This window comes from Pomacea canaliculata, linkage group LG11 (genome assembly GCF_003073045.1).
Source record: "Pomacea canaliculata isolate SZHN2017 linkage group LG11, ASM307304v1, whole genome shotgun sequence".
Taxonomy (NCBI): domain Eukaryota; kingdom Metazoa; phylum Mollusca; class Gastropoda; order Architaenioglossa; family Ampullariidae; genus Pomacea; species Pomacea canaliculata.
In genome coordinates this window covers 17,562,268-17,587,278 of record NC_037600.1, presented here as the reverse complement: position 1 = coordinate 17,587,278, position 25,011 = coordinate 17,562,268, and the positions used below count along the sequence as shown (strand labels likewise).

The 25,011-nt window shown below is 40.9% G+C and overlaps 4 protein-coding genes across 7 annotated transcripts; 2 read left to right on the top strand and 2 right to left on the bottom strand.

The window, feature by feature from the left end:
* Positions 1-1,484: 1,484 nt before the first annotated feature.
* Positions 1,485-5,893, top strand: LOC112575798. The gene is made up of 8 exons (XM_025257822.1): positions 1,485-1,538; positions 2,837-2,963; positions 3,253-3,312; positions 3,758-3,808; positions 4,382-4,692; positions 4,790-4,894; positions 5,136-5,526; positions 5,880-5,893. The coding sequence occupies exons 1-8, from the start codon at positions 1,485-1,487 to the stop codon at positions 5,891-5,893; spliced, it is 1,113 nt and encodes a 370-aa protein (XP_025113607.1).
* Positions 5,894-6,410: 517 nt separating this feature from the next.
* Positions 6,411-11,025, bottom strand: LOC112575955. Of its 2 annotated transcripts, XM_025258126.1 has the most exons (7): positions 10,904-11,025; positions 10,039-10,110; positions 9,749-9,808; positions 9,199-9,249; positions 8,662-8,972; positions 7,973-8,077; positions 6,411-7,156 (listed from the first exon to the last, which is right to left on the bottom strand). In XM_025258126.1, exons 1-7 carry the CDS (start codon positions 10,971-10,973, stop codon positions 6,659-6,661), a joined length of 1,167 nt encoding a protein of 388 aa, XP_025113911.1. In that variant the 5' UTR covers positions 10,974-11,025; the 3' UTR covers positions 6,411-6,658. The 2 variants fall into 2 exon arrangements, with proteins under 2 accessions (XP_025113911.1, XP_025113912.1); XM_025258127.1 differs by lacking the exon at positions 10,904-11,025 and having other exon boundaries at positions 10,020-10,346.
* Positions 11,026-11,746: 721 nt separating this feature from the next.
* Positions 11,747-23,641, bottom strand: LOC112575952 (sodium/glucose cotransporter 4-like). 3 transcript variants are annotated; one of them, XM_025258119.1, is made up of 17 exons: positions 23,177-23,641; positions 22,518-22,611; positions 22,102-22,241; positions 19,959-20,033; positions 19,499-19,603; positions 19,232-19,291; positions 18,847-18,951; positions 18,335-18,440; positions 18,049-18,129; positions 17,415-17,614; positions 16,938-17,073; positions 16,588-16,695; positions 16,221-16,371; positions 15,609-15,777; positions 14,099-14,311; positions 13,704-13,818; positions 11,747-13,173 (listed from the first exon to the last, which is right to left on the bottom strand). In XM_025258119.1, the coding sequence occupies exons 3-17, from the start codon at positions 22,207-22,209 to the stop codon at positions 12,977-12,979; spliced, it is 1,929 nt and encodes a 642-aa protein (XP_025113904.1). In that variant the 5' UTR covers positions 22,210-22,241; positions 22,518-22,611; positions 23,177-23,641; the 3' UTR covers positions 11,747-12,976. The 3 variants fall into 3 exon arrangements, with proteins under 3 accessions (XP_025113904.1, XP_025113902.1, XP_025113903.1); XM_025258117.1 differs by having other exon boundaries at positions 22,102-22,249; positions 23,177-23,640; XM_025258118.1 differs by lacking the exon at positions 23,177-23,641 and adding an exon at positions 23,081-23,098 and having other exon boundaries at positions 22,102-22,249.
* On the top strand, positions 20,449-21,857 carry LOC112575960 (complement C1q-like protein 4). Its single transcript, XM_025258135.1, has 2 exons — positions 20,449-20,757; positions 21,277-21,857. The coding sequence occupies exons 1-2, from the start codon at positions 20,553-20,555 to the stop codon at positions 21,672-21,674; spliced, it is 603 nt and encodes a 200-aa protein (XP_025113920.1). The 5' UTR covers positions 20,449-20,552; the 3' UTR covers positions 21,675-21,857.
* Positions 23,642-25,011: the final 1,370 nt, after the last annotated feature.

Sequence of the window (25,011 nt, the reverse complement as noted above, 5' to 3'; positions counted from 1 at the left end):
TGCGCCAGGTATTCGGTGGGAGTTTAAAGAAGCCGTTACACAGAAACAACAGACTGGGACATATAATCTAAAAAAATGTTATTTCCCACGAAAGCACATTTCACAAAATACCATTTGCTTTATTATATTACAGTTTGACTATCATGCACTCGACTAAACCTTTAGGCTAGGGCAACGGCCGTGAGATATGTATGTGTAAACCTTGACATAAACTGTGTATTAAAATATCAAGAAAAATATTTCAGAAGCGAGTAGAATGAAAGGAGGCAAGAAATCTGATTTTTTTTTTAAATATCAAATTTATCACGAAATTTGACAAGAGCTTTCATTAGGCCACGTGCGTTTGAAATGCTGACAATAAAACACATCTGGATACTTACGACTCCTGTACAGTGCACTCAGTACCAGTCACATTGCCTGAGGTCACACCTTGCACCACGTGGACAATAAGAAAACAGACCAGAAATCCCAATGGAGCAGGACACTTCAGCTTCGTGTTCATTTTCTGACCCTGCAATAATACTGTACTTTATTTCATCTTCCTGTAAACAGTAATATTCCTGGGATGATAGATTATCCCTATATTATCTACCTTGATGGGTGTTAGTTCCTTTGTGCACTATTCTACAGTAGCTGCATGGAAGAAAAGAGACTGCTCATGTAAATGACACTGAATACGATGTTACACTAGATTTTACTTCCAAGAAGTACAGTATTCCATGGAGAGCCAACTGTCAGCCTGTTATTTTAGACTGTAAGCAGGGCCGCCGAGAGCCACCCGGGCCCCGGGACAGACCTCTCCGGGCCCCTTGTACTTGTAATCGTAAATTATTTTCCCAGTATATAATGTATGTTTACAATTCGAATCTCAATATCTACACTCAAACTCAACTTCTGCATGTGTAATGCTTGGGTGTTCTGTCCTTAGACCTTTCTTTAAAAGAAAAAGAAAAGGAGAAGAAGAAAAAAAAAATCCACTGACCAAGGCGGGCCCCCTTCACAGCCGCGGGCCCGGGTACACCAGACCCCTGTCCCCCCCTTCGTCAGGCCTGTCTCGAGGGAATACCTAGGGAACTCCACGTGTGCGCATGCGCGAACCAACGTTTACCGAGAAATGTCACCAATCGGAACGTCGACACCCTGACCTTGAGGGAATACCTAGGGAACTCCACGTGTGCGCATGCGCGAACCAACGTTTACCGAGAATCGAGAACAATGGAAGAAAAACATGAAGCAGACAACATACCGCCATATAAGAAGCCGAGAAAGGCAAACTGCATGACAAACAAGGAAATCTGGATCTTGTTAGAAGAATGAAGTAGTGTTCGTTATCTTCTCTTTTTTATATATCTTGACTGTGCTTTTGTTGTTGTTGTTGTTGTTTTGTGTTTTTTTTTTGTTTGTTTTTGTTAGGTAAGGTTGGAAAAGGTGTGCTTAATGAGTTCGTTGACAAATGAAATAACTAATAGAAAGAAGAGCGCAATATGGCAGCGAATTGCAAATTTGCCGCCTCTTGTGGCGTAGAACATCGCAGTCTTGTAAGTTGGTTCAAGACTTGATACACACACAAAAAAAAAGCGACGTCCACTCCGGACTAACTGACAATACGGAAGAGAATCTTCTTCTCCCCGCTCCCATCAAGTAAAAACATTCAGTCACACAACAACATTCAAATCACCACAGCACTCTTTCTTTTGTTCTTCGAACAAAACAACCTATCAACACCAATTGCTTAAAACGAAGACCGGCCGGCCATCCCAGCATTGTGCGGCACGCCTCAGAATGTCGACACTGACAGCCCCATTAATTGGGGTCTTTCACACCTCCCCCTTCCACCTAATTTTCCCAGGCCCATGAATCGATGGGATTACTTCCATCCCGAAATATCCTGTTTCTGTGAAGATCTCGGTCCGTGTCATACAGCATAAACACCACGGCGGCCATGTTTAGCGAGCCCTTCGCGAGTTACAGGCGCCAGCGGCCGTCTCTACACTTACAGGCCGAATCAGCCGCCAGCGCAGTCCAAAGATGCGACATGTCTCAGCCTCTACCTCACTTAGAGGGTGGTCGGACCTTTGATGGCCTCTAAGTGGCTTAGCGGCCCGATGTGACTACGGCCCCTGGTGGTGAACTCCAGGTTGATGGGCTTGTCGGCGCTGACCTGCAGGTCATAGTCCACCCCGCCCTGACTGACGGGCATCTTGGGCGTGAAGATCCTCACCTGAGGGAAGACGGCCACAGGTCAGGCAGGTGTCAGCGTTACTCTGGTGTTAGTGTGAAGGGAAGCATTGGTCAGTGGGGCCAAGTACTGAGCTTTGGAAGACCCTAGAAGAAAGTGGAGCAGGCTGCGATGTTACACTTTCGACAAACACAGTCTGGGTTCTATCACTAAGATAGGAGTTGAACCACGCTAGTGCGGGTCCAGAGGGTGTGAAGTCGTTGAAGGAACAGACAGTGGTCATTAAGATAGCTAAGGAAAACATATCGCCAGTGTCGAGGGCAGATCATATGTCTGTGGTTACTTTAATGAGAGTAGTTTCGGTGCTGTAAAAAATTATCTATAACATCAGCAAAACAAGGACTTCTATCTTGAACGCTTGAACAATAATCTGAAAAAAGTTTCTAATGATAATTTTGAGGACAAAATGAAGAGGAATAGGAGAAATAATGCCGACCATAAGTGCTAAAAATCGATTAAAATCTAAAACAATATTGTAAACAACCCTAATAATTATTTAAAAGTAACTAATACACCTTTGTGATTTTACACAGTTACAATATCTCCTGTGTATATGTTGCTAATTTCTGGTTCACAAAGCACATTTCTTTGTTTCAGACAACTGGGATGGGGAGAAAAATTAAGTTGTTTTTGCTAATAAATTTTATCTCTGCGTGTGTAGTCCTTGTGGCCTACACTAACGTGACAGGTAGTCACGTGTCTTTGTGGTCTTCTCTAAGTACAGGTGAGTTCTTGGCAAGTTCGTTTACCTTTCGAGCTTACAAATTTCGCATATAAATTTGTCCATCGACAGATTTCTGCCTCAAATAAATTACTTTTAAGCCATGTTCGTCTAATTATTGCAGTCACATGGCTGAGAACAAATGTAAGCCATGAAAATTAGCAGCATTTTAGTTATTAAGAGTCTTCGAACAACAAAAACAAATTATGCTTAATGGTCAATTGATCCGTAAAATCGTCTGGATGAAGTTTTTTAAAATCTGGATCTGGTTACTATATTTTGCATGTTACAGAAAACGATGGCAGTGCTAAATACGATGAAATAATCAATCAATATCTTCAAAGAAGGGAAGGTAAGTGTTGATAAAAACTCTTTTACATCATCATCATATATCACATTAGCAACATTATTCTCATGAACATCGTCATCATCGTTATTATCATCAATAACAACCTGCCTTTTTAAATCTTTGATTCGTGAACACGTAAAAATTATGTACATAATGTACAAGTATATTAGTTTTAGGTGTACGTACTGTATGTACACATACTGTTGTTTAAGATGTACTTAATTAGTTGTCTTCTAGTACTTCTTATTTATCCCCTTATTTAATTCTCTTACCTCTTCACACAAGGTTATCATGACCTGGAGTTTCATGCTCTCAAACACGCTTCAATAAGGTATTAACATGTTTTCGCCAACACAAAGACTTACATTAACAAGATATACACAAGTCTTTGTCCGTGGCTACACATATACAAAACATGATAAACATTGGTAATAATATCTCTTTTCAGCTTTCAAAGTTACCAAAGATCACTTTGCCAGCAGAACTTGTGAAAATAAAGGTAAAATATTTTGACAAAGAGTAAGCTTTTCATCGATTGCGCCTAATTTCCAGAATAAAAACTTAAAATGTATCAATATAAACGCACGTTAATATATGTCTATGGACTTAGTACAGTCTACAGTCAAACGTCTTTCTGACTTTTTATTTACACCCTTACAATGTGGTTCTTTTAATCTGTAAAGGCTAAGGAAAAATTAAAGAATTAAAAAGTTTCACCAACTTCTCACTGTTTTATTTGACTTGTGGTTACCTAAAAGATTGTTTTAAGCTGTTTCAATACTACGATTGCGATTTAGTGACTTAAGAAAGCATAAATATATCAATACAGATAATTGTGAAATTCTATAAACAACTTTATCATTACGAAACTTTATTTTTTCAGTCAAAATCAAATGTAGAAGATTTAATTTTTATACATGAATGATCATAATCTACAATTGTTAATATTTATTTCACAGATAACGAAATGTGTCACTAAAGTAAGGGAGGTAACGTCTTAAGCAGACTGAGATAATATATATTCCTACATCTGATAGACATCATGTGACATGCTCTGGTGTTTGTCGCTCAGATACTGGACCCTGTGTGGATCCTGCTTGTAACACGACCTTCCTGCCGCCCAGGGCGAGACTACATCGTCTTGTGAGCACCCAGTACAACGTCAGCTCCCGCCATCTTGAGGTGCTGCGCTCCTTGGGGGCCCGGGTGGCGCCTTCCGACCTCGTCTTCCTCACGGCGGCATCAGAGGACCATTTTGATGAGAGTCAGGGTGTCATCAGGGACCTGCATGAAAAGGTCTTTCCCTGGATCACCAACAACACAAACTATACTTATAACTTTATCTACTATGACCTGGGACTCGCCAACAAAAGCCTGGCTCTGGTAAGAAAAGTTTAAAAAAAAATGTCGTTCTTAACTCAGTCAGTCAGTCAGTCTAAAAGTTTAAAAGTCTAAATATGCAATCTCCATATTTTTTCAGCTCACTAAGTACTGCAGATGTCACGTGCTGAGTTTCCCATTCCAGTCGCTACCTGAAGTCTTCAAGAATCTCAAAACGTACCAGTGGAAGCCCGTGATTGTGAAAGTCAGTATCTGTCTCTGCCAGTCTTCTGAAATGTCTTTTTAATGCTTATAAAGTTTGCCGTTCCAATCACAGTCTTAATAAAATAGGGTGGTTTTCCCTATGTAGGTAATGCGTCTGCCTAATAATGTAATAACGGCTATTTATCAAAGTGTTCACTCTTAACCAGGATTGTGACTTGTTTACTATGCACACATATACATATATTGGTTTTGTTTATCTCCCATTAAAATACCTCACACAGGCGCACAGCTCGCACTGCAAGCTACTGATGTGGATGGATGCTTCGGTCCGCTTTAAGTCCGGTGATGTCAGCCTCATCATCCAGCGTGTCATGGCCGACGGATTTTTCATTCAACACAACGACTTGATGATGCCGAGACACGTGATGCCAGTGATGCTGCAGTATTTTCACACTGAAGCCTGTCTCCTCGCCCCCTTCTATGAGGTGGAAGCAAACCTTGTTGTAGTCAAGAACGAGCCGCTGATGAGCCAAGTTGTACTGGATCCTTGGGTCGCCTGTGCATTTGCCCCGAGATGTGTTTATCCAGGGGATGACTGGAGAAAACTCTTACCGTGCCATAGTGACAAGCGAGGCTATAGTGTGTGTCACAGATTCGACCAGGCGGCTCTAGGTGTGATTCTTGTTACACTGTTTGACTTTAAACTGTCACACCTTGTAGTTCCTGACAATAATATTAATATTTGGAGAGACCACAAAGTAAAATATTTTCCGAACACCATGTAAATAGTCGATCATCAATCATTATCTCGCAGCGGAACGACATCGTACTATGCTGTAGTCAATGTAATAATTACCTGTTAATTGTTTTAGTGTGCTTTCTTATTTTGTTTTTACTGACTTTGTGTTAGACTTTATCTTAAACCTTTTTTCGCTTTCACTGATTTTGGGTACTTTACCTTGCTTAACTCAATTAATCAAAGATTTTTATTTCGGATGCGTTTTTCAATGTTTTTTCTTAAATAGTGGCTCGTTCTTGACCACAAAGAAGTTTCTTAATGAACACATTGTCGGAATCATAAAGAAATGTTAGTATGAATAAATAACGCTTTTGTAAATATTGTTGATGCTGTTTTTTTTTTATGTTTCCCTTTGAAGCAAACCAAAGGGTTAGCTCAATAAATTCTTTCGTTTTCTCTCTTTGTGGCTGTCTTCAAATTTCTTGAAGCAGCATTGCTCCACAGTCCATAGTCAATTCGACAAAATCATGAATGCTATGCTATTAATATGACAAAAATAGAATAATATTTGCCAATGTCTGCAGCACATGACGCATAAAAGGGTTTGAAATGTAGTAGAAAGTTTATTGTTGTTTATTCCCAGCTGCAACTATGACAAAAACAGTACATAATCCAAACTGGTATAACTAAATAAAACACAAATAGCTAGATATATTAAATGGCACGTGAGTTATTCGTGTGAGTATACCCCTATTTCAGTTTTTAATTACGGTGACAATTAGAGGATGGTCTACACATAATGTTGAAAACCCGTGAACTCATGCATGCTCCTACCCACCCACACAAACACACTTTCTATATTCACGATGCTATTTCTGACAGATAAAGTAAAGATTTCATTTGTGTGAATCCATAGGTTGCCTTCTTTCCAAATAATAATTTGACAGATGTTCATGAACATCTCTCAGTAGCTTCGTACTGAATAATACTCTGGCTTTTCCAGATGAGTTACATTTTAAATAAGAGTCTGTTGTAATATCCTTTAATGGAAAAGGACTTGTCACTTCATGAGTCTGGGAAGTACTGCACTTTGTCACCACGTAGAAATTTCACATGTCCGATCGCTTCTACGAAGGATGACGACTTCCTGTCAAAAAGAGACACTAGTATGATGCCTATGGCTGCCTGGTCAAATCGGTGGCACTTGGAGTAGCCGGTGGTAGTATGACAGTAGCGTAAACTTTTCCAGTTATCCCCGGGATAAATACAGTCTGGAGCAAAGGCGCATGCAAGCCAAAAGTCTAATATCTTGTTTATCACGAGTGCCTCGTTCTTGACCATGATGAATCCACCCGCAAATTCATAGAAAGGCCCCAGCAGACAAGGGTCCACCCGGAAATATGTCAGCATGGGTGGCATGACGTGTGCTGGCAGCATGAAGGAGTTGTGCAGGATGAGCAGGCCACGAGCCAGAGCGCGCTGTAGAACGTGCTGGAACCCGCTCACGTGATAGCGCACGCAGGAGTCGGCGTAGATGAGCAGCTTGCAGCGCGAGACATGGGCCTGAGCACAACAGTTAGTAAAGCTGAGGTCATCTGACAGATGAGTAGTAAACAGTTTGATGTGTGTAGTAGACTGTCTGACATAGGTTTGAGCACAATAATAAGTCTGGGCAGTCTTACAGGCATGTAGTAGACAGTCCGACATGAGCTAACAGAAAGTCCTAAACAACAGTCTGACATGATAGTAGTCTGACAAGTGTGTATTGACAGTCTGACAAGTGTGTATTGACAGTCTGACAAGTGTGTATTGACAGTCTGATAAGTGTGTATTGACAGTCTGACATGATAGTAGTCTGACATGATAGTAGTCTTACAAGTGCGTATTGACAGTCTGACAAGTGCATATTGACAGTCTGACATGATAGTAGTCTGACAAGTTTGTATTGACAGTCTGACACGAACACGAGTGTAGCAGTTTCTAACACGAGTGCAGTAAACAACCAGGCACAAGTGACAAGTGGTCCTAGTAGACTATCTGACATTAGTAAGATAGGCAATTAGACTCGCTAGACCTGTATATGGCAGCTGGAGTACACAGTCTGACGCAGGAGTTGTATATATATACTGACAACATCAACTGCACTTAACTGAAAGTAAGAAACTTATCGTTTGTATTGTTGGGTTTAATGAAAATAACGTTTCGTGGTCAGCGCATTGTCTGACCAATAAAAAGATTCAAAACAGTTTATGTCCATCAAGCTGCAGAAAATTGGACATGAGCGTGAGTACTAGTTCACTAGCAAGACTGAAGAGTATTCCCCCATACTTTGGTGGAGGGGGCACTTACAATGTCAGTAGAAACGACAGTATTGCTCACTTTTATAATGACGGGTTTCCACTGGAATGTTTTCAGTTGTCCAAAAACCTCCGGCAGTGAAGAAAATGGAAACTGTAAAACGTCGCACTGGCATTTTGTCTGTAACTGCAAGACGACAGCATAGATAATGAAGATGGCCACCAGTGTGACGATGAAAAGAATGTTTAGTTTTACCTCAGACATAGTGATCCATGCACCACTGCATCTATCTGCATCCCTTTTTCATTTACATGTAATAATAAAGGCGGCTGAGCTACGTACATCACGTGATTAATTTGTACAGAAAAAAATGTCGTTACCTTTTGGATCAATACACCGCGCAGCAAGTATTACTTTTTTACCTTTCAAAAGATTATCCCTCGTAATTGAGAATTATGAATTGTACAACAAATTTACCATCACACAGGATAATCATTTATATATTCGGTGGACAAGCAGACTCAGGGTTTGGGTTGAATCTGCTCAACCGGTAGCCGTTAATATTTTAATTTTGATGGAGGACAGAGCGCCCTAAGGCATACAAAGATGTTACTTAACTCCAGAGAAATCGTTACACAAATCAGTGTGACCAACACCCGTCATAAGGAAGCAGTAGAGGGAAAAATACCAGATGCACACAAATAATTACAGACACCAAGAGACAAAGAGTGAGAGAACGAGAGAGAGAGACAGACGATGGTGTGACCCACCGATTTAGCGCTCGTGTTCTGTAACCCTAGGTCATAGACTATAAGTCTGTAGGAGTAGCTTGTGTTTTCCTTCAGCCAGGGGAAGACGACTTGATGCAGGTCGCTAATCATGCCCTGCATTTCTTCAAAATGGTTTTCCGAGGTCGCCGCCAGGAAGATGAGATCAGCGGGCGGTACCTGAGCTCCCATGGCGCTGATGACGTCACGTTGGTGTGGGAGAACGGGAAAGCTGGCGTCCAGCAATCGCTGCAATCGCTCCCTTGGCGGTGGCCAGGTGGCGCTGCAGGTAGAGTTGACACACGGCCCGAGATCTAGGAGTTCGTAAAAAAACAAGCTTCCTTCAAACAAGTTATTACAAGTACATACAATGGCATTAATTTTAAATACCATCACCCTCCTTCAATTTAGCAAATTTTACAAAGAAGTAAATTTAAACCATAATCATCATCAGTTATCAATCAATCATCATCCTCATCAATATCATCGTTATCATCATCATCCTCCTCATCAATCATCGTCATCATGTCAGCCATTGACCTCCTTTAACGCAAGTCCTCTTCACATAGTTACTCCCAGTGTCGTTTAGTTCTGAAATAAAAATAATAAATCTCTGCTGTAGCGCCACTTTAATAAGCATCACAATAATACGTATCATCAAAAGCAAAACACTTACATTATTTCCTAATAACATGTATCGCCATCAAGCAGAATGCGAGAATTAGTTCATAATAGCATGTATCGTTATTACATCACAATAAGTTGTATCATCATGAAGTAGAATACTGGAGTTACTTCTCTTTGTCGTTACATGTATGCGTATGCGTATGCGTAGGTGTATGTGTGTATGTGTGTATGTGTATGTGTATGTGTATGTACATGTGTATGTCTCCTCAATGTCTATTGTATGTCTATTGAGACAATGTGTCGAGAATACAACTTTTTTGGTTTGTATATTGAGGTGTGTGTAAACTCCGGAAGTGCTCTCTGTGTCTATGTCAGTATGTCTGTAGCTATGACAGGTATGTAGACTCTTATACAACTCTCGGTAGCTATATGTCAATATGTCAGTATTATGTGCAATTGTTACCTCTCATTGTACGGAGATAGTTTGAGATAAGATCTTGATAATCAGTATTGATGACAGCGTCTGTCGGTTACAGAAAAAAGTTTTTGAATTACGATGAGGGTAACAACTACTCAGGCTCTCTTCTTTCTTTCTCCCTGTCTTCGTTTTTTTTTTTCGCTCTTTCCCTCTCTTGTAAACCCACACACATTCTACGTTAACGCTACAATTTCTAACAGTTAAAAAGATGTGTGGCATATTTCTGTGCAAATTTAGATATTGCTCCACATCTTACTACACAGCTTTCTTGGCACCTGGTTGGAAGATTCTGATGTCTGAAGACGGTACTGAGGAAGCTGAAGGCAAGTATTTCAGCAGAAGTGTGTCTGAAACATGCAAAGTAAACTAGTAATCAGTCAAAACCAAAGTGTATTCAATCAGCAACCCATCCAACCATTCCCATATCCTTCTATTTAGACAATTGTTTGTCCAGTATCTTCCTTTACTAACCGTTTTATTCAGGAGGTAACCAAGATGCTATCTCTATGACTGTAAGGTAAACATATACAAGATGTTACACCTATGACTGTGAGTGATGATAAGTGGGTGTGTTGTATGAGGTGGTGTGGGTGGTCTGTACCTGCTGCATTCATGTATATTTATGTTTCCAGGGAAGTAAGGAGAAACAACAAACCTTTTATTTCATGCACATAACTATCAGTGAAGTCGTTTGATTGTTGGACTCTACTAAGCAGCTTTCTATTCAAGACCTGTTTCAGGGCTTTACACTCTTGTGTTTACCTATCTATATACACCATTCTCTGTCAAATCGAAAATTTCAAGGCTTAGTGCACTCATTTTAAGCGAAATATAGTCCCTACACTGATCCAGAGTGATTGTTCTCGTGTGAAGTCTTCACTTACAATGCCAAAAAGCAGTAAGTAGTTAAAATAATAAACTTTCTTACTAGAGCAGCTTTTGAATGTCTCCCAAGGCATGAACGTCACCAAGGTTCGCACACTACACAAGAAATGTCACACTTGTGAAATGTCACTAAGCGGAGGTTTATTACAAGACGAGGGTGTCGCATGAAGTGAGTAAAGTACATGGAGTGGAAATCCTAATCTCTACATCAACTTAAATGCCACTTGTTACAAAGTGTTTTCCTGAGATGCTCACAGTAGGAGGTGAGAAGGAGGAAGATGCATGCGGAGACCACCATCACCAGCACAACTTTCATCAAACGCATCTTGGCCCCTGAGTCACGTGACTAGCATGAGATTAGACAAGTAGCACATCTTGTGATAGAGATTAAACCCATCGTTAATAGTATATGTAATCATTTATAGAGGTGCTTTATAGATAAAGAAATACTTGTTGGTATTTTCAATCTTTTCTCAATATTTAATAAAAGCAGGAAAACATAACTATCTTGTATATCTTAATTACCATTTGATTTCTATGCCTTTTTGCTGATATAAGCAAGCAATGATTGTCCAGGTAAAAAGCGCAGTCAAAAGTTAGTACGGACATGTGTTACCTTCTCAGTAAGACAGCCGTTGGTCCTCCTCTTGTGTTGCAAAGTTAGAAGGGACGAAGTCTTGTTACTAAAAGTTGGTTCTTTACACATCTCCACCTGTTCTCCATCTGCCCTTTATTTACTGGAGTAGGCGGGGCTGAGGTGACACTCAAAGGTGAAGTGGAGTCCGACAGGTATTTACAGGTGACATAGCTTGAATGCACAAAATGTTTTAATACGGAACTGAAACTTGGTGTCGACTGTTGTAAACTGTCACAATTCAAAGTTCACATAAGATATTGCCAATTTTATTGTTTAGCGACTTTTAGTCTGTTGGTAGAATATCATCCTCATCGTCGCAACAGAAAACACTTACTCGTAAAACGATCTTTCTTTTATTGGCCAACAAATCTTAAATATTATTTGTTTCTCCTGTTACAGCTCTGTGTATGTAAGTGAGTGAGTGAGTGAGTTCATATTTGATGTCAAAACATAACTCGTTATTCAAATAAATTGTTTTAATATCTGCTCATTTACATGGGTGACAAAAAGTCTTTTTATATCCTCTTTAAGCTCGACATAAACTGGCAACATAAATATACACTTACAAACATGTGAAAATCTGTTACTGGCAAATAAATTGAAATCCTGTAGTAATGTATTTGCTAAATGCATGTAATAAAAGCTCTTAGCTATAAGAACTAGTCGACCTTACTATGAGGACACACGCAAGGTAGATTTATGAGGCTTCAAGAAGAAACAACAGATGGTCCGAACCTCCAACATCGACATTCCTTACGAAAGCGATGCACTTTGTCAACAAGGAACAGCTTAAAATAAGTAATATAAAGATGTTTAATTAAAAGTTACAAACCAGACACAGTGTACCAATGTACATAAGACCCTCGATCTTTCTATACATTTCAGAGTCTTAGCTTTGAAAGAATAACAACAGCAACAAGAAACACGAGAAATATAAAAATCTGCAATTATCCCTTTCATATCGCTTCACCCCGGATGGCTTTAAGCTGAAAAGATCGCGAGAGAAAGATTTAAATATTTATAACTACAATAAAGGCGACTGTGATACACCGTTTGAAATAGAATCTTGTAAATGTTGGCTTCCGAACTCAGTTTTGGGTGGTCATGCAGTCGTCGGTCGATTTTGCATTTTCCCACAAAAGTGAGCTCCTGTTGAATTTTCGTTTAGCTTTAATTTTATGTTCTATACCACCTCGTTAATCACACACCCTGAGGACTACCATAAATACGCCCCCTGTTACTTATTCACGAGACCACAGGCTGCACATAGGGAATACATCTCACACGGGAATCTCACACGGGGTACATCGACCCTTTTAGATAGGTACAGGCATGCTTGTATGTGCGTGCGTGTGACTGTGTGTGTGTGTGTGTGACTGTGTGTGTATATGTGCGTGCGTGAGACTGTGTGTGTGTGGGCGAGCGTTTGTCCATGTATGTGAGATAGCAACAGCACGGAAATTTAAATTGACTGTACATACGAAGGAGAACTTATGCCTGTATACCATGATGATGATAATGATGATGATGATGATGATGATGATGATGACGATGATGATGTGAGTCTCTGTCGTCAACATAATCGCAGGCCGATGCAGTCTGAATACACAACAACAGTGTTCACAATGGGTCGTCTCCGCACTCGATGACCTCCTAGTGATAATAGTGTTTAGATGCTGGTATCAGAGCTTTCATCTGTAATAAGCGATTATAAAGGTCGTAACGGCTAGCAGGATGATGGCGTTGGCGTCCAGAAGTCGCCTGACCTTTGGCCTTTCTTTGATTGACGTCATCTTCTGCTGTAGCAGCGCCGCCTCCTCTCGCGACAGAGTTTTCGGCCTTGTCTCCATGCCGCAGATGATCTCCAGACGAGTCGACCTTTTAGCTGCTGATAGCGGAAATAAATATGTCAGACCATCCTGTCCACCATCAAATTATGTTATGTTATTGGACGTGTAGAGGATGACTAAGAGAGAAAATAAGAGAAGTTTACAGCAAAAAGAAAGAAAAACAATCAGATTACAGACTGCAGTGTATAAATGTAATAATAATCCTCACAACAAAACCAAAAGTGGAAACGTGTGACATTTAATGTTATTTATACTTGACATGTACCTAACCAGTTATCTAAGCCTCTGGTTACCATGTGCATCTCACCTATTGCTGCAAGTGTTATATTCAGTTACTAATCCCAAGCATGTTGTTGATTTATTTTCATGACCATATAACATAGCTAAGTAAAGATTACTTTTTGAAATATTATCAATATTAAAAGTATTATGTTTGAAAAATATCTTGTGTAAAAGAAACTTAGCAATTGCAGAAAAAATAATTATTTCACGGTTTCCCCGTTCACATTTCCCCGCGCTATTCTTGCTATGATGACTGAAAGAGAGGCTGACAGGAAGTGTGACTAACGTGTGACGTCCGTTTCACTTTGTGGCGAGTTTCTTTCTTTCCCATCCTCTTCCTCGTCCTCACTGACATCGGGCATCTGCGGGTCATTTCGTGTCCAGTACGTCACTCGCCGCAGCTGAAATGTAACACGTTCGTCACAACCTTCTCTCGGCAACACGTCAGTGCGCATGCTCGTGATCAGCTATAGTTTTTTACTTTTTTTGTTTCTTCTTTTATCTTTCTAACCCACTCTTAGTGGCTGTAATGTTTAACGTCCAACTTGCACGTCATTGTAAACAATAAACAAAACGTAAAATGTAGAAGAGCCGTAATACGTTTCCCGACAAATTGTGCAATACAAACGACAATAATGATGTTGGTACTTCTATCTATATTACATATGAAACTCTCCACACCTTGTTCACGGGTCGCGATGGCGTCACGAAGGTGATCGCTACCATCAGTCCTCCTGCTACCGCCGCCTCCATGGCGGCCACGTACAGGAAGTGGATCTTGAGGAACGTGTAACGTGTGTCCTCCTCCCCACATGGCGGCGCCAGGTAGACGAAGGCCAAGATAAGCCGGGCAAAGCCCAGTGTCTGGCCACCCAGCATGCCGTAGAACGCTGCCTAACAGACAGGACGCGCTGGGTGACACACTTGCAGTCGACTCGTGTGTGAGCAACAGATGTATGGCAGAGTATGTTACTTATAATGAGTTCAATTTGTTTACATTCCATCTTCATGTCTAGCCGAGATCAACTAGTACTCGCGCCTCCGGGAATAGCTTTCCTGTCTAATCTAATAAGCACATAAACAACCTGTCTGCCATAAAAATTTGAAAACACATTCATAAATTGAAAGAAATATACCAAGGAGTGTGCAAATCTCTCTTCCCCGAAACATTAGCGGAGAGGCTAAACAAAAATGTCAAAACCTATGTGTCGTACTATATATGCTATTTTCCAGAATCAGCTTACATTTAAAGTTTTTATTGGCTATATTGTCCTGCTATTCTTGGTGAGAACGATGGACTTTAGTATTAAGAAAGTGTTTGGCAATTATGGTGAAATAGGATGTTACAACTTCCCAAACATTCTTAAATAAAACTTCCGTCTTAACACGACAAATTAATTCATTTATCTCTAAAATCTTTTTTGAAAGATGTTCTTTGGTGTTTGTTATATATTTTTAATTTCTCAACGTGTTCAGAGACTTCTGTAAGCTGACTATGCCTTTGAGAAACAACAAAAGACTTCCATCGTAGCTCCCGCATATTGCAGAAGTATTCTAAAGTCTTCGAAGAGAAGACCAACAAAGACAAACCCAAGTAAAATGTTTTGTTTGAAATGCAGCCCAGTGCCCTCCTTTTTACAATTAAAATCAAGCGGAGTTTCCATTAGTCGCGGGTTTGTGTCCCCAATCTAGGAGAAGGTGGTTGGTTTACAACCTACAGAATTATGGTTATCAAAAACAAAGGGGACCTAACCGTGAATAATGTGCTGATAGCTGTCGTGAATTAAGAACGAGGCCGTCCCGACCTCTTCACACCTGTAGATGTTGGTGGCCAAGAGGATGGCGTGACTGTAAATTTCTTTTTGCGCCAGGTGGTACGATTACAGGTAAGCGGTGTCAGTATGTAGATGAAATTAAAGAAATGTGAATGTTAGCCGTGTACGAGGAGCTAACATTACTGTAATTTAAATGTAAGTGTAAATGTAACCTTATCTGTGCACCAGAAGAGAATGTGTAATGAAATGTGGTGGTAGTGCTCCGAAGTTGACATTCCCATAATATAAATATCGTTGTCGATGTAAAAGCCAATTGTACACCAGCAGACAACACTGTTGTAGTATAACTGGCAGCATAGATGCACACATTATATCAGTGCAAATGTAAGCAATTGTACGCTAGCAGACGACATTACCGGCTCAGTGGTGCGGGTCCAGAAGACGCCCATGATGTACACCATGGCCCAGGGCGGCCCCACAGCCGACATCAGCATCTGGAAGTACTGCCACAGCTGGTCGCCCTGAGCAGCACTCATCACGGGGATCCACAGAATGGCCAAGCCCATCAGCACCAGCACCACCACTCTGTCAGCATTAATGTTGTATTCAGTCTCATACGTGGCCTGTGTGCTCTTTATTTAGCGATGTATTCAGAGTACAGGTATAGCCCATGTGTGGTATTTATGTTATTCCTTACCTACATGGGGTAAGGGGCATTCGTGTTTGAAAGGACTAGTGAGATGGTATCTAAAAACTGGTGAAACATTGCATCAAAAAATATAAAGATAGTCCGATGTTTTGTTTCAAGAAAAAAATCCTTTTCAATTTTATATGATTTTTATTCCGAAAGCAATATTTGCAGATTCAGTAGTGAAGGGGACAAACAATCAAACACTAACCTCTGGCTGGCTGACAGAGTGACAGACTCACCAAAACCCAGCAAAACCCTCAAAATTGAACCTACTGACCCACCTATTACTCACAAGCTCATTCGTCGTCACTAACTCAGTGACTCCCTGACCTCTGACCTGCCCACGATGAGGAGCTCCCATTGCGAGGCGCGTGTCCGGCAGCGGCGCCACAGGTCCATGGTGAAGATGCTGCTGGCGCTGTTAAACACGGAGGACAGAGTACTCATCACTGCCGCAAACAGCGCCGCCACCATCAACCCTCTCAACCCTGCGACAACAACCAGTCAACCAGTCAACATGTCAACCTTGACACCGAGCGACTGAACAGGTTGTATGAGCAGGGCGCGCTCTGTGAACTGTGAACATGTCACCATGTGAGGAGAGTGGGAACTGCGTACACATGTTTACATGAGATAAGAGGTGTGTGTGTGTGTGCACGTGACAGGAGTGAAACTGTGTGAAAGCAGGCAGTGTGACGACCTACCCGGATTCAGAATTCTCAGGACCAGCAGCGGGTAGGCGATGTTAGAGCAGCCACTGGGGTTGTCACAGATACAACGACACTTCTCTGGGTCCACACACGCAACTTCATCTGCAAGGAGGGAAAACTGTCATCGTCTTCTGATGACTTCTTTTCTTCCAGGTACTAGGACATGTGACACTCATAGACTACTATAGTGGTAACATCTCAATGTGTTGTTGTTTGTTTGTTTCAATCGATGATGTGTCCAAGACATTGATGACATTTTCAATACATGTTATCAAATACTTATAGACCAAGAGAGGCTGACAAATGACAGCAGAAGAGTAGGAGAGAAGAGTGACGAGCCGTACCTGTATAAAGTACTCTTGCAGCAAGCCCAGGTATTACAAACAGGTAAAAGGGCAACACCTTTAAGTAGCCAGCCACTACAGACCCGCCCTTGGCATGGGACAGACTCTTGGCTGACAGGGACCGTTGAACCATGATCTAAACATCCAACGACACGTCTCACGAATCATGTTGTCACAAATTTGAAAGGATTATCCGACCTACAATCTTGATGGAGCATTCTATAAGTTGTGTCTGGTGTTTTGTGTATGTGTACGTGGGATCTTCATACCGATTCTATAATTTTATCTTTAATAAAACTTTTAGTATTCTGGTGAATAATTAGTCTCATTCTTATCTTCATCTCAGCTCCTACAAAGAGAGATAGTCGTGTCTGTGTGTGTAGTTACCAAGGGAGTTTGTTGAAAATAAAGTTAACATAGATATCTTCTATATGTTGATACATGTACTAAATATTTCTATTAGCTACAGCTTGTGACCTGATCCGAGCACCAGAACCAGATGTCCGCAGGAATGTTGAAGAAGAGCGTTCCGATCCACGGGTAGTCTGACGTCACATCCCGCAGGAGACTGAAGGAGTCTGGCCGCGGACTGCCGCACGTGCTGTTCACAGCATCAGACGGCACGGCACGCATGTACTTCTCCTGCAGCGCCTCGTACCCGCCCACCTTCTCCAGACCTGCCACGAGACAAGGAGATGAGAGAGATGGGGAGACAGACCATGCGACATGTCGAGATAACAATTATTGCTCGGTAGATGTCAAGATAACAATAATTCCAATAATATTAGTCATTATTATTTCCTCTAATGGGATTGTCATTCCGTTGTTGGCCATGTGGAGCTAGCTTTTGGAACTACTGACCTTCCTTCATAACAGACAGTTGTAATGACGGTAGTCATTCACGAGTTCATTCAAAATATATTTATTATTTTTTTAGTTGACGCTTTATCCTTTAAAAAGCTGATGAAACAAAGGTATTTATGAGGCAAAATTGGAAACAACCATCATAAAAATGCTGGCCCCAAAATTTGAAGGCACATTGTGATTTGTTGAATAAGGGCATTAGTCACGAGACTACGTGACGTGGACGTGACGTGGACGTGACACTTACTTATGCCCATCAGTACGAATGCTCCGGCGACCAAGATGACAGTCTGCATGGTGTCAGTGAAGATGACTGCTGTCAGACCACCTGCAAATATAGCAACGACTAACAGTAGTCCATCGTTTAGTGAAAACAAGCGCCGGCAGTAGACAATATTTGATGTGAGTGTGATAAGCAAAGAGAATCTTGAGCTGTAATTCACATCATCCAGTGATGATAAAACACTTATCACTAAACGACAAACTAATAATTACAGAAACTGTTCAAAGTGCGGCTTATCAAAGAGTTTCACCTGTCATTGTGAATATTGCAGAAAATGCAAGCATCGCGATGGCTGCAATGTAAATGTTCCAGCCGAAGAGTATTTGAACAAATACTGCACCCGCATACATCTCCACCTGTCAGTATATACAATAATATTAACACCATTGCTTAAAACTTTCAAATTTCATAATCTATGTCTCTTTCTATTCGTCAAAATGTGTCACAGAATTCAAATACTATCCTCATGTTTGAAGTCGTCTTCAAATCGAGAAAGCAAGTATACAAACACAAATAAAAGACTTCTCTTGATGCAACTTTCCATTCCGTTAACGAGCTGTTAAATGTCTTTTTGTTTTTTTTTTTTTTGCTTTGTTTTTGTGTGTGTGTGTGTGTGTGTGTGTGTGTGTGTGTGTGTGTGTGTGTGTGTGTGTGTGTGTGTTGTGTGTGTGTGTGTGTGTGTGAGTGTGTGTGTGTGTGTGTGTGTTTTGTTGTTGTTGTTTTTTGTTTGTTTTTTGTCTTGAGGGCGAAGGAATATATTACCGATATTTTTGTGAGTACGTAGAGGAGGATGGACAATACCGACAGGTAGGTCCTCAAACGCTCTCTTCCATATCTCCTACGTATGTATTCTGGCATCGTAAACACCTGTCGGCCAATTTTTATTATGTTCATTTCAGCATTTTAAAGACACGTACAGTTTGGTAATATATATTCAATATAGACCAGTTCTATTATTAGTACGCTGATATGTAATCTCCTGTTCGTAGCTGACTATTCCCAGAAATTTTCCTGACTGGAAGTTAAGGAGAAGTACGATCTGCGAGTCTTCACCAAAGGAAAAGGGAATTAACTGGTGATAGGTTGATATATTAGTTCAAGACTAGGAGAGAGAGAAAAACGATTTAATAACATGTTTCACACTCACCCCGCATGCTGTAAAGACAGGCACAAAGACCCAAGACAGCATCAAGATGAAAGGAATTGCCTGCAGTTTTTAGAGAAAAATCATCGGAGGATGTCGGGAAGTTGTGAAGGTGTGTATATTAAGAATAGTTATTTATGAACAGTTAATAATCTATATAAAGCCCTAAGTTAAATGCGCATAGGATTCTGTTGTTTTTTTTAATTTAACCTTGTTTAAAGAGCAGATTATTAATGTTTTTATTTGTTGGCCAGTACAATAACAACTCACATGCCATTCGTAGATCATGCCTCCTATGCCAGACGCCGAGGCGGTGCCCGCCAGACCCACAAACATGGGGGCGCCGATGTTGCTGGCGAAGATGGAGGCGCCGATCTGTTGGACAAAGGAATGTGTAAAAGAGAGCAGATGTGACATTAAAAATATAACAGTAATTTCATTGTCTGAAGCAGACGTGAAAGACATTTGATCAGCTGTCTTGCTTCTGTTGCGTTTATAGCTTCCTCTGAATTTTATTTCATTTTAGAACCCAGTTGAAAAACTGCCATCAACCCTGAAAAACTCGCTATTAGGAAAAATATGTTACACTGGAAAATAAGTATGTTTAGGAAAAGAAAATTATTGCAGAATAAGATATCATATCCTAGGAAGAATGCTAGTTCCATCAAAGATTAATGATTTAAAAAATTTTCATTCTATTGAAGTAAAAGAATAGTGTAGAGACAGTTACAGGCAGAAAGGTCATTCTTTTTCCGGCCAGGAAGTAGCCTCTGGCATCCGTGTCCTTCCGAGCGCGCAGTGTCGCCTGCAATGGGTAAGTAAAATATTGTCAGTCCCAGCATGCACTGCGACTCTAGTTCCTCTCTTAATATTTATATACCAATTATAGTCTATATTTATAGACACATTTCATCTCTGTACAATCACTTGTTCTGAAGAGTCGCTAGCCAATCACGTGTCTTCTTATTGTAACGCTCCTCGTTACACGTGTAAAGTCGCTCAGAGCAGTTCGTCAAATAAACCATTTTCTCTCTCTTCACAAAATCTCTTTCCAGTAAATGCTGGCTGAGCACAATCACCTTTCACAGTTATCTGTGATCTTGTTATCATGAATACCGGACGGCAATACTTCAAAAGTTGTTGTCGTATGGCAGGTATCCCATTTATCTCTTGTTGGCCTCAGTCCATCAGACTAAGAGCTTTGCCCCTTTTCACTTCAAATTTCAAGAGGAGTTTAAATGAGACATGCGCAGAAATGCAGTGACAGTCCCACACTTGTCAGCCACCTCAGCTTTTGGTCAGACTGCATCCCTACCCAGGTGCCATGATGTGTACACCTGTGTTCCTGGTCCTACTGGCTTTGGCTGTCACCCGGGCGACAGCAGCTGGTGTGGTCAAGAGGTCTGATGACACCGACCCTCTGGAGGTTGTGGTTCATCAGCAAACCAGCCTCATTCAGAACCTTCAGGCTGATTTACAGGCCCTGAGGTCAGAACTGCTGGCAGTCAAGTCAGCGACTCAAGTTCAAGGTATGGAACGATCACTTTCAAATGTTTAGCCAGAAAGAAGTCTGAAATTTTATTTTTAAAACAGCAGCAAAACGAAAAAGTGCTAAAGAAACATTTTGCGACTTTGTGCGATTATTGTTTTTCTCACTCTTTCGGTAAAGATAGAGTACGGGATGCACATCACAGACATTCAAGTCTATTGACGAAATATTTTATTTTGGCTTTAGTTGTTTCCTGATTATTGTTTGGACATTAGACAGCTCATTAGTTAATATCGCCTTACAACTCTCCGCATGATAAACTTTATTAAATTTATTTAATCAAAATCATTAATATAATTCGTAATGAAATAATTTACAGTGTGGAGATGTGATGACTGATTTTGTCAAATTATTATTTTTTGCCCATACACAGCACTCAGTGCCACTTATGTCACTGACACTGTTCCGCAAACTTGTCTGTAGTTAACGACCTTTTAAGATTTATCGATCAGTGACAGTGACCCTGTCAGTATCAGAATTTTGTGGTTTTTTTCTGTAGTGGCCTTCAGTGCACGATGTACGGCTAATACAGTAAACATCGGTGATAACGGACCAGTCATCTTCGACGCAGTCGTCACTAACGTGGGCAATGGCTACGACCCTAGGACAGGCGTGTTCACTGTTCCAGTGCCTGGTGTTTATCTTTTCTTTTTAAACCTGATGAAAGATGCAGCACACAGTGCCATTGAAGTGTTCCTGTATAAGGGCGACACTGTTCTGTGTTCAACCCGCATGTCAGACCAGACAGACGGCGATGGAACCGGAACCTGCGTGAGTGCTGCTCACCTTCAGACAGGTGACAGAGTGTTTGCAAAACATGCTTTTGGTGACGTGTATCTTCACGGAACGGCTGCCTGGTCCTCCTTTGATGGAGCTCTAGTGTCCGCAGACCGCTAGTTCCTCAAATCCCTCTGCAACGCTTCTGTAGACTGCTGTTGACGACTTCAGTGACATGCTTGTTCTCTCTCTCTCTCTTGCATAATCCCATAAAAGTACTCCCAATCTAATAATTGTCTTTGCTTTAACATTAATTTCCCTTAAGGAGAATGTTTACATGAAATAAACCTGCTTGCTTCTTGCCTTCAGGTGGCCGTAGTTGTCTATTGTGAGTCATGAGAAAATGTGAGCGAGTCTTGGTTTGTGATAAGAAAGTGCAATACGTTTGTTACATGTTGTCTGGTAATCTTTTTAGACATCTCAATATGATTGTCGTTTTGTCAGAGATAGAGGGGAAACTTGTAAGAGATTGAGTTAATTCTTTAAGAAAACCATTCATACCTGTGTCAACACGCACTAAGACGAGTATGTCAGTACATGTACCTACCCACAGACCAACCAGCAAGACAACCACGAAGTACACAGCTATTGTGAGGATGTCGCCCCAGTGAAGAGATGTCGTCGGTCGTATGCCATCGCACTTATCGTCTGCCATGTTGCTGTCAACAACAGGTTGCTGTCGCACTTCTGTTTTCCTTGTAACAATAAATTCACAAATTTTAAAACTCCAGTAATCGTCAGAGTAAGCCTTTTGAATCAGAGAAAAAAAATCTCCGATATATTAGTTGACTCTCTTATACTTACATTTTATAGAACAAGAACAAGAAAATGCCATGTTCATAAAATATCTTGTAGTTTGATCACTATTCTTAAAATTGTGTGAACTATATTTTTTGTTGAAGAGGCTTTACTGGCTGTGGTCAAGCACAATGTAGTGAGAAATGACTCGAGGTCGGTCCTAACCTCGGACTTGCACTTCCTACAGTGTGTGATGTGTCGCCCTAGTGGTCCATGCGGTGTGTCCTCTGAGGTGGTCCTCCACTCTGTATTTTGCTGGCTGCACAAACCGAATGTTTACATGCATGTAACAATAGCAATATACATAAGGTAGACACTTAATAATCAGTTTCAAACCTGGCAGCAGTCGCGGAACACGAAAAGAATGGACGATACAGGTAAATAAATTTCACAACATTTGAGACATAACTGCTAACAACACAGTCTACTGTATGTTCCGTTTAAATAATTTTGTGTCAACAACACTTCTAGCCAGAAAATATTATACTATTATTATACTGTAAAACTTCACATTGCTTTCTAACAGACATCTAGTACAACAGTTGGTTAGAATCTACAGTAGTTTACAGTTTACAGTATTTCGACAATTCATTATAAGCATTCAGTACCAGAAAACAAGTTTATGGCACAAATTAACTGTTTATGCACAGCCAGCCAGCCAACCAGCCCATCATACATAAATACTGACATATCCACTCGCTACTCCACATTGTCAGTATGATTAATACCTGTTTTACGAAAGCCGTCGTCCTCAAGTGTTGTTAAAGTTTACGGAGTTGTCTGAGCAATCTGAAAGCCATTGACAGCATGAGAACATCACATACCTTCTCAACAGTAGTATAGCCACAGCTGTGACCCTCCTACTTCACAGAGGCGCACAGCAGTGTGTCTGTGGTGTTCGGGTTCGTAACACGTCACGTGACGGCGTGCTGTAACGTCACACGAAGACGGGGGACTTGGAGCCACCTTCACTTCCCTGTCGACCTGGTGAGGAGGGGGAGGAGGTGACAGATGAGTTACTTGCCTCCGTATGTAGGTTGTAGAAGCTGAGGTGGACAACCGAGCGAGAATAAAACCTTCCCTGTTGTTCTCTGTGTCGATGAACTGCTTGCAGTCGTTGTTTACAGAACGAGAGCTTATCAACACCTGTCGTTGCGCGGGCAGGCGAGAAAGCGTGGGACAAGGTCAGAGGTCAAGCGGATGTGCTGTGGGTCGTTACGAGGTTTTTTTCGGCTAACGCGTGAAACGACTCAACAACACGGACAGGCATATATCGGCCTCACCCAAGACAGGCCTTGACGACCCTGACATTGTCACATTTATCACTCCTGAGCCGAAAATATATTCTTGAATTTTATGAGCTCTACACGCGAGCACACACACACACAGAGTTCATTTCTAAATGCTAGCCATTGTTAAAATAGTAAAATGATAAATGATCTTTTTAGAAAACTGTGCATCTAGAAACCTAACCAACACCAGTATCTTACTGGACAATGCAAGAGAATTTTCAAGATAAATGTTACTTGTATATCACTGGACAATTCAAAAGGGATTCAATATAAGTTTCTTTGATGCTGGATACTTTTAAGAGTTTCGTGGGAATAGAACTTATCTGATTATCTGAAGAGGAGCGGAGTGTTTTATCAAAAGTTTAAGAGTGGGAATAGAGATAAAAATACAAGGCAGCACTCACAATAATTGTGATATCAGAAGTGTAAGCTAGAGGAATGCTTGAGGGGTTCAAGAGGCAGATATCCGAGTGGCATGGGATGAAAGAACTGTTCACTCCTCCAAGCGATGTAACCGGTGAGACCTATCGTCAGTGCCGCTCACCTTTGTCGTCTGCGATGCGAGAACAGCAGTCAGCGAATCGTTTTCGTCGTCGCCGATTTTTTTCGTTATTTAATGCAACTGATGTGAAGCAGTGGTGAGCGAGAACTGATTCCAGGTTAGTGACAGTCAGTAGTGACAGTTGTGTGTGTGCCAGGGCGACTCGCCCTCTGTCCCCCACAGACTGTCTCCAGAGTGCAGTTAGTTGTACTTCGGGTACTTAGCTTTGTGTAGGGGCTGAACTGTAGTTCCGGGTACACATTCATTGTTTCAACAAATCTACAGACAACCGTTGAACAGGATCCAACACATGCCTGAAACTTTAATTATCAACTCACCATCCTTGCCAAAGACAACCCTTCGGTAATTTTGAAAATATAATCTTATATCTTTAATATACTTTTTTAAATTTTGTTAACTATATAATAAGACTAATTTGAATTAGTCTACAAACGGTATTGTCAGTTGTTGGTTGGCCATGCAAGTGGCAGCTTTTGATTGTTTAGTCCCACATTCTGCGAGCACTTTATCACAAAATTATTTTGTAATTCTTATTAATCTTAGTTGAAAAGCAAATGCATATCCACTTACCAATTGTTTACTCTGTCATCAATACAGGACGGCACAGCCAATGTAATTGCTTATGATACAATCCACAACTATTTTAGGAACTTTCTCGAAGTGATGTGGACCTCTGGTGACAATGCAGGTAATAATTGTGATGTGCAAATGCAAGAATCTCTGTGATTAGAATAATGATGTTCCTTTGAATGATGTCAATTAGTATGTAGTAATCAAACAGTTACTTGAAACTGATAGTACACTA